Source organism: Pelodiscus sinensis, chromosome 2 (genome assembly GCF_049634645.1).
Source record: "Pelodiscus sinensis isolate JC-2024 chromosome 2, ASM4963464v1, whole genome shotgun sequence".
In the NCBI taxonomy this organism is placed as follows: Eukaryota; Metazoa; Chordata; order Testudines; family Trionychidae; genus Pelodiscus; species Pelodiscus sinensis.
The window spans coordinates 166,742,025-166,755,772 of NC_134712.1; the positions used below are offsets into that span (position 1 = coordinate 166,742,025).

Genomic DNA, 13,748 nt, shown 5'->3' on the forward strand with positions numbered 1-13,748 from the left:
TTTTAAAATGAAAAATTAGATTCAGATGTAATCACATGACAAGCCCCTACACATGTGCCTACTGTGCTTAGACTTTAAATTCTCACTATCTATGAATAAATCTGAACTGTATAGAAGGGGGAACCAAGCCTGAGTAACCCAGCAGAACTTACAGCAGCATATATTATGGTTATTTCACATTTATACAGCAATAACATCTAAAAGCTACAACAAGGTTGAGCCTCACTGTGCTAGGCATTATGGAAAACATAAAAAAAATTACAGTCCCCCAACAGCTGCACATTTTGGTGTCTCCAATGGAAGGAGTTTAGTCTGTGGGTGAAGCTTGGGAAAGTATCATTACACTTTTTCCACACACACCTAATTCAAGCCATGCTATCAATACATTTCTACAGCACCTTCCTTTACAGATCTAAAAATTGGGTTACTAACATCAATAATGGATTTGGTCTAGCAAGAGCCCTGTGAAGTAGAGCTTTTGTCACAGAACAAGTTGATTAACCCACTTTCCAGATTTTGGAAGCGAACATTGAGAGATCAAGTGACACAAGGTCTGTATGTGATACAGCTAGGAATAAAATTTAGGTCTCCCATATCTTAAGTTTGTGCTTTAACTACAAGATCCTGCTTCCTCCTTATGCCCATTATACAGTGTAGTTCAAACCATAATTTTCAGTTTCACCTATTAGTATGGGGCTATCACCTTTCCCAAATTAACAATTTAAAACCTAGTGAACAAAGTTGCAGGAGCAAATTTGAGACGATGATTTGCTGGCTGACGTGGTAGAATCCTTTACTTAGGTCAGTGGTCTCCAACCTTTTTACGCATGAGATCACTTCTTGAATTTAAGTGCAACCCAAGATCTACCTCAAACCGAAATACCCTTGTCCCCACCTCCTTTGTGCCCCTTCTCCGAGGCTCCACCCTGCTCACTCCATCCTCCCTCCCTCTCTTTTCCATTCTCCTTCACTTTCACCAGGCTGGAGCAGCAGGTTGGGGTGCAGGCTCTAGTCTTAAATTAAGGGATCTGGAGTGCAAGAGGGGCTCTGAGCTGATCTTGGGGCAGGCAGTTGGGGTGCAAGAAGGGGTTCTAGGTGCAGGCTGGGAGGATGTTTGGATGCAGGGGTGCTTGGGGTTAGGGCAAGGGTATGAGGGGCAGGAGGGGGTTCATGACTGGAGTAGGGCTTCAGGACATGGGCTCCGACTGGGCCCTGCTTACCTCAGGTGGCTCCTGAGTGGTGGTACAGTGGAGCTAAGGCAGACTCACCCCTGCCCTGGCTTACCACTCCCAAAAGCAGCCAGCAAACTCTATCCCAAGTCCTGTTGTGCCCCCCCGGCCTGCTCTGTGGAGACAGGATACAGGGTGGGAGAGTGCTTGACATCAGTGCTCCTCTTTCCCTCCCCTGCCCTGAACAGCAGGAGGATCCCAGGGATCGGGGGAGGCAGCTCCAAGGCAAAGGGCAGGAGTTGTGCAGCAGTGGAGGGGTGCAGCTGAAGTGCTGATACTCAATAGCCTCTTGGCCAAACCTATCAGAGGATCCAAGATCTACCAGTAGATCCCGATCCACTAGTTGGTGACCACGGACTTGGGTGTTCATTGTGGAAAGATTTCCTATTAAAGCATAATGCATGGGTGTGTTGTTTGACTTTAGTGCGGCGGGGAGGGGAGGGTTTCAAATAATAGAATGAGAAAGGTTTTTTTTTTTAAATGTCCGGAAACTCATGTAGGAAAAACACATGATATAATGTGCAGCTGCTATGACATATCTGCATGCCTCAAGTGCGTAGTGAGGCACAAAACTGGAGACCAAATGTGGAAATACCTCTGAAACAATTAACTCCCTGGAGTTTGTTATTCTATTTGTATAATTTTAAAAGAAGCTCAACTAAACAAATGAAATCTGCAAAATTTAAGAAATGAAGCTATTACATTAGGACAAAACACTAGTTATTAGCATCAGAAACAAGAAGAAAGTTCTTAAGAAATGTTTTTCAAAACTAAAAAATGCCTATATAAAATGGGAAGAGAATATTAGTTGTAATAAATGAAAAAATACCAACGTAGCAGCTTGCTTGTGATCCTACAAGACAGAGCTAAATTTAGGCCATAACTATCATGGTACAACAAACCGTACCAGGCTCAGAGGGATCCATACACAAAAAATGCTCTTTTTTGTTATTTAAAAATTCACTTCAGAAGTCTGTTAATGACAGTACCAGGGCTAGATGTGTTCTGAGGGAAGATGAAACACTCCCTTTTCTGAAGGAATAAAAGATCCCATTTCTATCTATGCCTGGATATAAAATACTAAACTTTAAAGCTGTCACCATTTTATATATAGAAAACCTTTCAGTAGTACAAAATTGAATTCGACACATAGAAGAAAAAGGAAGAAACATTACTCTAGCAGGTTGTTTTTTAAGTCAGCTCCTTGAAACTGCTCAGTGATTTGGAATATTAGAATTAGCCTCAAGAGAGATGAATCAGAGAGCAAGGATACCTTTTAATCCACAAACCCAAGTGTTTGCAATCCCCATTTCAAGACATATGTAACCAACAAAAAGTGATGAAAATAATTACTGTAATCTAGACATTTTATTTTTTTTAAATGCAGCTCTAGTCTCTTGTTCCTTGCATACCAATCTGTTTCATTCTACTTCCCTATCTCTGACTTATGTGCCTAATTGTGGCCAACCTCAAGAGGCAAGTAATTTGCTCAGTATTCTACCTCTGTGTAGCAAGATGTACTCCTGCTTAAGTTCACACAGAAAAGCTTTAGCTCAGGGCGTATTAAACTACTGAAACATAATACCGTGATGGGAAAACACCTGCTTGTTCTCTACTGGAATGGGATGGGATACGTCCTATGGGTGGTTACTCCACCACAGTGCAAAATACACTTAACAATTTACAGTGTCAGGCTAAGGCAGTATGAATCTCTATCAGTGATTCTCAAATGTGGGCTGCTTTTAGTCCAATCAGCACACAGCTGCAGCCCATGTGACATCTTCGAGACTATACAGGTATATAGTGTGTAGAGGCGGACCATATTACACACAGAGCACCAGATGTGTCCCTCAATCATAAATAGGTTGAGAACAGGGATGTTAACATGTGTTTAACTATGGAATCACTGGAAAGTTTCAGTGATTACACGCAAGCAGGCAGCTGGTTCCTTGTACATACCAGCTCCTGCCTTCCCGCATCCCACACTGCTGTCTCTAATATGGGAGAGGGGGCTGCTCTGGTTGGGCCAGGTGCCATTTAACCAGTCACCCAGTAAGCCTCACCTGATGGGGCGATGGTTTCCTGTTTACTTCCCTAGTTGAGAACCACTCATCTATATCATTTCCTTGGTGGGATAAGGAATTCCCATTTTTAAATGCTTACTGCATTTTCATTCAAAGATAACAGTGTCTCCTTCATTCACAGATAAAACATGTATGTAACAAACATTGCCAAAATTTTATATTTTTAAAAATGTCATTAGAAATATTTATAAATACAGCCTAATAATATCCTTTTGCAATCCAAACACTGCAGCATATTCAAAAAAGTGGGAAAACAACAAACAGTGGAAGCAATGGATTTAATTCATTCAGCTTTGCTTAGGGATGTCAGAATTTAACGGTTTAAACGGTTGACCAATAAGCATCAGCACACTGGCTTTGGCTGCCTACCCTGCGCTCCTGGGAAGCCAGCTGCTGCCCCACGGTGAGGGGTCTGCAGTATAAGGCTTATATTGCAGAGCCCACATCACAGCCAGTTCCCTGGGAGCAGGGCCAGCAGCCAGTGCATGCTGGGAGCTGGTTTATAGTATAAGCAGCCCGCTGCAGGAGCAGCCTGGTGCAATGCTAGCCCCAGTCCCACAGGGCGGCCCAGCGCAACCCCTGCCCCAGCCACGTGGGGCAGCCAAGTGGGATCCCTCGCTGTGCCCCAATCCCAGCAGGACAGCAGAACCCTGCACCTCTGCCATTCTGGAGCGACCCATACCATGCAGGCGATTAACCATTGCAATTTTAGTCATCTAACCGGTTAACTAATTAAACAATTATTTACATCCCTAATTTTGATCATCTAGGCTTTTATTTGTTGTGAATGGGCATGCATCCCCCCGTTGCTTTTCCTTGGCCACCACAGGAATAGGGATGCTAATGGGTGATGCTTGCCAGGTAAGTTAACCAGTATCCGGGGAGCAGCCCCCTGCCCACAGCCTGCTGAAAGCGGAGGGCTGCTCCAGTATTGTTGGGCCCCCATGCAGGGCTGTCACCTCTGCCCAGGAATGGCTCAGACTCTTATTTTAGTATCCATTCTGTATAATTTACTCAAGTTACCTCCACTAACCACTGCATAGTGCAACACAGCAGTTGTAATCTCTATGATCCTCAGCTCCTGCTCATCAGGGCTCTTGGAGGCAATGAGATCTCCCTGCAATCTGGGCTCAGCTAGCCCTTTCTTCTATGCTCTAGAACTTCCTTTCTGCCTTTTATCAAGTGAAGCAATAAATCACCTAGCTTCCTTGTCTGATGAGCTACTTCCTCCCTTTTTTCTCTATCAGTTATTGCTGGGGAAACTAACTGAGGCCACAATAATCAGAGTGGTGACCTACTATTAGATCTCAATACTGTCACACCGAACAATATAAATTGGCAATGTCTCTTTAAAATCCATATACAGGTCCTAATAAACATACAATTTCCATTCGCTCCAGGAAGAGCTGAGTTACACATTCAGCTGAGAAATGGTTGTTAACCTTAAAGGATAAATGTTCACATTGCTCCTAAAATAATTGTTTTTTGAAAATATCCCTATAACATCCTGTCCTATACCTACTCAGAGTTTAAGCCAATGTTGGTCAACTTACCATTATGTGTTTCCCTACATGTTATTTGGATGAATTAGTTATATGTATTCTAAGGATGTGTCCATTCTGGTTTTTCCCTCAGAATTACATCTGCATATCACAAAGATCCATATTGCAATCACACGCTACTTACAGCCAAAGGGGACAAGGCTAAAAGTTCCTATTCCTAACTGAGGTAACTCCTACACTTACCATTATACTCATTTTGATCAGTCTGTCCAGACTCTCACAGAGGCACCTAACAAATGATGGAAAAACAAACCCCACTCCTGTGCAGCAGGGCTCCCTCTATGTTCCTTTTAACAGATGGGCAGAAAGGAGCTAGGACTCAGAGCTGCAGCACAACCATAATCTTCAAGGTTTGGGAGTCCTGCAGAGAGGTCCTGGAAGACAGAGGGGGAGCGCCTAGGTAGGAATCATAAGAGATGTGCAATGCAAGGTTCTGAACCCCAAAAACATCAGCATCCATTTTGTTGTCTTCTTTTGAAATACCACCTTTACTCGGGCAAATATGGTTACATCTAGTGACATTTGAAAAGGACCCAATTTTCCCACTTCCAAAAAATGTCTACCCAAAATAATTAATACCAGTCATATTTCACCTTTGTAGAATTATAATTGAATATCCTGTCAAAGTTTCACAGAAGCTTTCAGCCACTGGAGAGTTTTTTTGAAATGAGACTCAATCACGGTTTCTTCCAAATGTGTAGTGTAAGACTACGTCTAGACTGCATTGCATTTCGCAATGCTGCTGACATGTTCTTTCGCCCTGTAAACCTCGTTCTACAAGGCATAAAAGGATCTGTTGAAAGAGCACTTTTTCTGAAATTTGGCGCTGTGTAGACACGCCAATTTTCAGAAAAGCCTCTTTCGAAAGTAAATCGGAAAAAGATACACAATTTGTTGTATGCAAATTGTGTATCTTTTTCCAATTTAGCACTACAGTCTAGACGCAGAGAGGAAAGAAGAAATTGGCACATTCACTTGTTAGAAATCAGTAAGAAAGAATTAAGAAGTTTTTATTTAATCTTGGGGGCTTAGTTGCATCAATTTATGCAAACAAGGCGTAATGAGGTGCCTTCTTTTGCATCCCTATTTTGGTGCCCCAGTAACTATGCTCTGACAGACCCATGACTAATAACTGTAACAACAACAGATCAGATTATCTCAAAGTAAATATTTTTTTCATTGTATCAGGAACCGAATGCTTAAGATTTACACAAGCCTATAGAATTCTATTGCATTAATGGCAGTTTCTCTTGGAAATCCACTGTGTATTGATGGGAAATCCACTGTGTAAAGAGCCTAGAGTGACCAGCTAGAAACCTGGTGTTTCAATCACTAACAGATGTCTTGATTAAGATGCCAGAGGCAAATGATTCACTAAATCCAGCTGTAAAAGCAGATGGTGTATTTTATTTCAAAGGTCAAACAGAATGGGAGTGCTTCTGCAACACTCCCAACCCCTGCTTGAGAAGCAAGTGATGAGACCAGGAAATCAATCAAAGGTCTTTCATGTGGTAATACAGAACGCTAATCTCAGGGCCATCAGTTTATGAGATCTAACAAGGTCACCACATGAAGTGTAAATTCAGTGATGCCATCAGTCTGGTTATACATCTCTAGGTACAAAACCTATTCTGGATTCAAAGCAACTACATTTAGCATATGCTGCTCTGAAACTTTGTAGTAATTTTTACCTTTTCTGTATGTTTTAAATAAGCTGCTTTATTCACAACTGGCTTTGCAGATAGAGCAGAGCATGTTTTAACTACTATCCTGAAACTATCCTCTGAAGCCACCAATAACAGTATATAGGAATCATAGCAGTGTAGAAAAAAATTAGAAGTCACAATATTTCTTGTCCTGCAATAAGGTTATAAACTCCCTGGAACAGGGACCATCTTGTCATTAAATGTTTGCACAGCACCTAGCATAGTGAAGCTCTTTCTCCTCTTTGACTGGTGCCTCTAGGGATTCTTATAATCAGGGCTTGACAAACGGCGGCGAAAGCCGCTCGCCAGCCCTGCACTGCGCATGCGCAAGCGCAGCCGGTAAACAGGGCGCGCGGCTGAAATCTACTCGTCACGGGCGAGCAGATTCTATAAGTTTGTCGTGCCCTGCCTATAATAATAAACAACAGATATTTTCCTGAAGGATTCTATTTGTATAATTCAAACTGCAGCACTCTATCTAAATCTTATTTTAACAGACTTTTGACATGATGAAAAAAACTTTGTAGGCCAAAAATATTTAGTCTGAGGCCAAAGGAGAATCTTTCTAAATAATTTACAGGAAAACAATCTAAATTTTGAGTCACACCTTGATCTTAGAACTTTAGACTTCTCTTGCCACTTCCTTCAGAAAAGATCAACCCTCAGGAAGTTCATCTTCTAGCACTGAATTTAGCGGTTCTACTGTACACTCCCAAATAAAACAATCAGGACAGCCCCCACCAGCTTCCCATAGTCATTCTGTGAGGAGCAAGGCTTCTGTCAGCCTTCCACAGTGTAGTTGCTGTCACTGCTCGGCTTAAGGTAAGCCAAATCCAGCTACACATTTTGAGTAACTGGATGGTTTACCATAAGCCAACCTACCTGGTCTAGTGTAGACCGAGGCTAAAAGAATTAAGAACAGTTTTCAGAGTACGCTGTCTGCAGAAGCTCTAGTAACTAGACCAGGAAGTGTGCCAGCAATTAGTTCTCCAACTGCGAGTCTGGAGGAAACTGAAAATAGAATGATGTCCAGAGACGCTAAAAGAACAAAATCTGTAGGCTGAATAGAAATAATTTTAAAATGAAAGTTTTCCCAAGAGCCTCGCTAGACACACACCACTACTCATTCTAGCATTTTCTTTCACCTCACTTCGGAGGGGAGAGGAAGGAAAAGTGGGCAAACAAATTCCATTTTATAGAATCAACCCATACTGCGCTCCCCAATAGGGATAGTGATAGAGATGCAGCCGTGTTAGTCTGGTGTAGCTGAAACAAAAGACAGAACTGTGTAGCACTTTAAAGACTAACAAGATGGTTTATTAGGTGATGAGCTTTCGTGGGCCAGACCCACTTCCTCAGATCAATATGTGGAAGAAAATCGGCACAACCATATATACCAAAGTGATACAATCAAAAAAATGAACGGGGTTTGTTGCAAGAGAAAGTTCCAGGATTGATATTAGTGTCATATGTCCTGTGGTTGTTGGTAAGAATCATCCTGAGGTTAGGTGGTTGTCTATAGGAGACTATGGGTCTGTCTCCCAGAGCCTCTCGGAGTGTAGTATCCTGTTCCAGTATAGGTTGTAGTTTATTGATAATGCGTTGGACGGGTTTAAGTTGGGAGCTATAGGTGATGTACCAAAGTACCAACCCTGGAACTTTCCCTTGCAACAAACCCCGGTGCCAGCTTTGTCCACATAGTTACTCTGCTGACACCATTACTGGACCTAACCATGCCAGTTACGAGATCAAGAACACATAGTCCTGTTCATCCAGAAATATAATTTATGCCATCATGTGCCTAAAGTGTCCATCTGCTATGTACACTGGACAAACGTCTCAGACACTTCGTCAAAGAATCAATGCACACAAAACAGACATAAGACTCTCTCACCGGGAGAAAGCTGTTGCCTGCCATTTCAGCCAGACTGATCATTCCCTTAATGACCTTAAAACATGCATATTGCTTCAAAGAGACTTTAGCTCCAGACTTCAACGAGAAGCTTCAGAATTGTCATTCATGCTTAAATTTGACACTTTATGTATGGGTTTAAACAAAGACTCTAATTATCTCACCCATTACAAAGATAGCTTCCCCAATTATCACCCCTATGTCATTACCTCACAGAAACTTACCTTCCCTCCTCACTCCCACTCTGTTCTAAAATTTGATTTGTCAATTTCACATGCGTTCATTTTTTTGATTGTATCACTTTGGTATATATGGTTCTGCCGATTTTCTTCTACATATTGATCTGAGGAAGTGGGCCTGGCCCACGAAAGCTAATAAAATATCTTGTTAATCTTTAAATTGCTACATAGTTCTGTCTTTTGTTCCCCAATAGGGATGTTAGATATCATGTAATTGAATAGTTGTGTTCAATTCTTATCGGTTACATGACTATTCTATAGTTCCCGGGCTTGCAGCCAGTGTAATCTGGCCCCACCTCCGGGGAGCCCCCTGACACCTGCACTGTTCTCTCTGTATCACAGGCAGCAGTGCGGGGTGACAGACGCAAGCCAGTCCAGGAAGGGAGCCAATTTAAAAATGGACAGAGGCTGCTGGGGGTGGGACGGAGATGGGGAAGGCTGCCACAAAGCAGCCTCTGTCCACAGTGGCTCGGGCTGACCATGGACAGAGGCTGGTCCAGCAGTAGCAGGGCCAGACTGAGGCATGGGCAAGCCGGACAGCTGCCCAGGGCGCCAACCGATGGGGGGGGGCGCCTGATGGCAGCTGTAAGGGGCGCGCGGCGTCCCTTACAGATGCCATCAGGCGCCGCACGCCCGGCTCCTGCAGCACTGGCCCGCCCGCATCCCCGCGGCGCCGGCCAGCAATGCCACGGCCGCAGGGCATTACACAGCCCAGCACGCGCGCCAGCAGCAACAGCCAAGCCGGACTGGGCCGCGCTTTCACCGTGCACCCTAGGGGCGGGCCCCAGGCTGCGCGCCAGCGGCCGTAGCTGGGCCGCGCATGTGCCGCGCACCCAGGAGCGGCACCACATGCCCGTGCCCGGGGTGCCAGAATACCTCAGGACAGTCCTGAGCAGCAGCCTCTGTCCGTGGGGAGCTTGGAACCCCTGCAGACAGGGACTGCTGCTGGAGACCAGACTCTATACACAGCAGGCCTAGGAAGCCTCCCCTAGCCCCCCTCACCTTATTTGATAGAGGCAGCAGCGTGGGGGAGGGGGCAGGCAGCACCAAAAAGCCAGTGCTGAGGAAAAACAACTTTTAAGCCAGTACCCTCCAGCTCCTGCTCCGCCTAGGTTATTGGATAATCATTTAGTCGACTACACGTTGACATCCCTACTCCCCAAAACTCTAATGGATCTTGACTGTAAATTAAAGTGCCCCCGAGGATTGCAGGATACCCCTTAAATCATGACAGAGGAAAAAAAACTATTCAAAAGCACATAGACAAATAATGTTTAAACTGATTCTCATTCTGATTAGAAACCTTACCTGGTTTTTCCACTTTAATAATTTCTGCTCCTAGGTCTCCTAAATTCATTGTTGCGAAGGGTCCTGCAAGTACCCTGAAATATGGAAAAAGCAGTGGATGTTTGTAGTAGTTCTGCCACAGCATTTCAATTTCAGAAAACTATTTCTGAACTTCAAAGAGCAAACACAAACCTTGTTAGATCAAGAATTTTCACACCTTCCAGTGGTTTCACATTATTAGCATCTGGTAAGAAAGCAAAAACAATATTTTACTTATGAATCTCTTTTACTAAGGAGATTGTTTCTCCCTGGAAGTTTGAAAATTTTTCTATATCATTCTCTGCTTTGTTGTGCCCATGCTTAAAACGGGGATAACACTAGCTTCAGGTATATAAAGTCAGTTATCATTTGTAAAATGCCAAATAAATTATTAGTATTGTACAGCCTTTTTAAACCCCTTATAATGCTACAGTATACTGTTGTTTGCTATTTTTAAATATGCCTGTTACATATATACATACACAGACATTAAACTTATAGGCAGCAGCCTGTAGAAAGAGCCAATAAACTCATAGCAGTCAGTGTCAAGAAGATATATGAATTAAAACTAATGGATAACAGACTGATGTGAAGTAAAGACTCCCAGCTGCAGAGTGGTTTGACCTCTGCTGACAATCAAAAGTAGGGTCAGCACTTAAAACACACACACAAAAACTGTCTCTTCACATTTTAAAAGGCACTTGAAAACTGAAGCAGACGAATTCAAAATATTTGTTCTGTCTGACAGCACTCCTGATAACTATATGTTCAAGAAATTGATCTATATATGTTTTTCCTTCCTTCTCAACCATGACCATCACTGAAAACTATATGAAAGATATTAAAACCCAAGAGGAAGTAACAGACTTGCCACCTAGGTCACAGGTGTCCACGGCTCTCCTGGGTGATCTTGAGCACTTCACTTAACCGCTCTGTAAAATGGTGGCTAATAATAGTTTGCTACAGTACAAAAAGGGATGTTGTGAGGCAGCAATGGGCAATTTAGACTGAGTGGGCCGCATGAGTGGTTGTCCATCTCAATTAGGGATGTTAAAATTTCACCAGTTACAGTTACACGCATAGCAGCAGTCGGCTCCTCGGGAGCATGGGGATCCTGCATGTGACTGTGAAGGTTAACAAGTGAGCCCAGACTCATCGATTAACGCTGTACATGGTTACACTTTCACATTCCTAATCTCAATGTGCTGCAAGATTGTTGTAACCAAGACTGTCTCCTGAAATAGAGTAATTTTACTAACAGCACTTGTGTACCTAGAATCCGTGGTAGCAGTGCTTTGATTGGATGCAGAGGGAACACAGGGCTCTTCCAGTCAATGTTCAGTGCAATGAGCTCACCCCTCGCTTCCGGGGCCCTTGCTTTGTGTGTGTGTCACTTTAATAATACCAGTAGGAAAAAAACAATGTGAACAGAAACCAGCAGAATATGGCAACCCTGACTATGGGCAAGAGGAAACAAAGTGTCTCACAGGCCACATATTGAAACCCAATGGACTGGATGTGACCAATGGCCACAGGTTGCCACCACTATTGACAGGGGTATCTTCCTGAGTATTTTAGAAACATGCCTCTGTCTGTTTGCCCCTTTGTGAGTCCATTTGTTCAAGAACTCCTCCTAAACAATAAGAGCTAGGACCACCAAATTTGGCATGCAGCTTCCTCTTATCATAAGTTAAAGCAAAGCAAGGGAGTGGTTGTGCCAGGACAATAGGATGTGCCTGGAATCTGATTGTTTCTTATAAAATGGAAAGGGAGGGATCTGGCAGGGGAGACAGTATAACTATACTACAGAATGACTACAAGGGAGCAGCAAGAGGACAGAGATGGCGACCAGGACAGCTATAAGCCCACTGGGCCAGCAGGGGGCAGTGGTAGAGAAAGGGACAGCTATCTACAAAGTTTGTCTGTTTGTGCCTGTTCTGTCCCTCTGCTAGGAAACATACACCCTTCCCCCAGCTGTGCCTGCTGCAGCATCCATGGACAAGGGCTCTTCACATGGATCCAAGCTGCTGCAGTGAGAGAGAGCTGGGGTTGTCCTCTCTCCTGGTGAGCCAGCATACTGACACCCACAGCCCCACCCCAGAAAAATTATTTAAATTATTTAAATAAAAACATATTTGAGTTAAGGACTCAAGCAATGCCAGGTAAATTTTCTAGTTATTTAGTATCTATGAGATGTTCAAATACTGTACTGATAAATCCCACAGTAATTTCAATAAACAAATAAAAAATATAAATCAGACTGCTGCTAAAACTAGAAAGGTTACATAGCAGCAGCCAGGAGGAACTCATCTTTACTAATGAACTTTTTCAAACAATGGGAAAAGATATAAATCTGAAGAGAGTGCATTGTAAGACTGTCTCACTCTCTAGCCATCAGTTGCAAAGTATTAGGATGGGTTGGGAGTTTAAGGCCCCTGAACAAATATTTTAATTCACCGCATGGCACTCAAAAAAAAAAAAAAAAAAAAAAAAAGTGTCCTCTCCCCCTTCTGCACTTGCACGATATTTTCCCCAATTACCACCAATCTCTCCAGAGGGATTTGGGTGATTTGTTGCCATGGGAAAGTGTGATAATCAGACTAGTGAGCATTTTTTAAAAATCTGTCTAAATATTTGTCTCATGCTTTATGTCGTTTCCCCTTGTCTGAATAAGTACATGAGTAAAGATGAGTTCCTCCTGGCTAGTGCTATGTAACCTTTCTACTTTTAGCAGAGGTCTGATTATGTTTTATTTATTTATTGAAATTTCTATGGGATTCATCACTAGCATATCTGAACATCTCACAAATATTAAATACACCGCCTCTTCCCAACATCCTTATGAGGTAGCAAAATATTATAGGAGTTGGTTTGCACTTCTTAAACCATTCACAGAAGTTAGGTACTCTCACATTTCACTGTAAACACTGGTGAGGTTGGAAAATAGCTACAGTAAAACTCCAATAGTCCGGCATCCAATTGTCCGGCACTCCTGATAGTCCGGCATAAAAATGGCAAGAGCCTAGTGAGTGAGCTTCGGCAAAAAACGAGTCACAAGGCAACAGCAGCAGCAGCTGAACCAAGCGAAAAGGGTAAAAAAGGGTTAAAAAACTAAAACATCACAGTATACTGTATACAGTATGTACAATAAAAGGGTTAAGAACACTTTACTGCATACATTATATACTGTGTATATATATATATGTTATATATATATGTAACCATCATTATAGTACCTCCTGATAGTCCGGCATATCCGATAATCCGGCACCACCTAGGTCCCAAAGGTTCCGGATTATCGGAAGTCTACTGTACTAGGAATTATGTTGGATATCAATGTAAAATATTTGGTTGTACAACCTTAATAAAGCCAACATAGCTTGATGGTGCTTTATCAGCCCCCCATCGGTAAACTCACTCAGACCCCAGATGAGCATAATTTAAGCATTTGCTTAACTTTAAGCAGCTCAATTGTCCCACTTACTTCATTAAGACTGACTACTCTTGTGCTTACCAGTAAGCATATGTTGTTTACATGGTGTTTTAAGTGCTGAATCAGGGTCCTACAGAAGAACACAACTGCAGAAGATGAAAGGCCTACCTTTCTCCAGTCCAACTCCCTTTTTCTTTCCATCCTCTCCAAAGCTCGCAATCTTGTTACTATCCCAAAGACCATATGTAGCCTAGAGC

The 13,748-nt window shown here is 42.9% G+C and overlaps 1 protein-coding gene across 3 annotated transcripts in view; it reads right to left on the reverse strand.

Annotated features, from left to right (window-relative positions):
- The window catches only part of SUGCT (succinyl-CoA:glutarate-CoA transferase), a 473,567-nt gene that overhangs the window by 455,651 nt on the left and 4,168 nt on the right, over positions 1–13,748 (reverse strand). For all 3 annotated transcript variants that reach the window (XM_075921728.1, XM_006124080.3, XM_006124079.2), the window contains exons 2-3: positions 10,212–10,263; positions 10,041–10,114 (exon numbers count right to left, since the gene is read on the reverse strand). In XM_075921728.1, the coding sequence (XP_075777843.1) occupies positions 10,041–10,114; positions 10,212–10,263 (126 nt within the window). The remainder of the gene's footprint in view (positions 1–10,040; positions 10,115–10,211; positions 10,264–13,748) is intronic.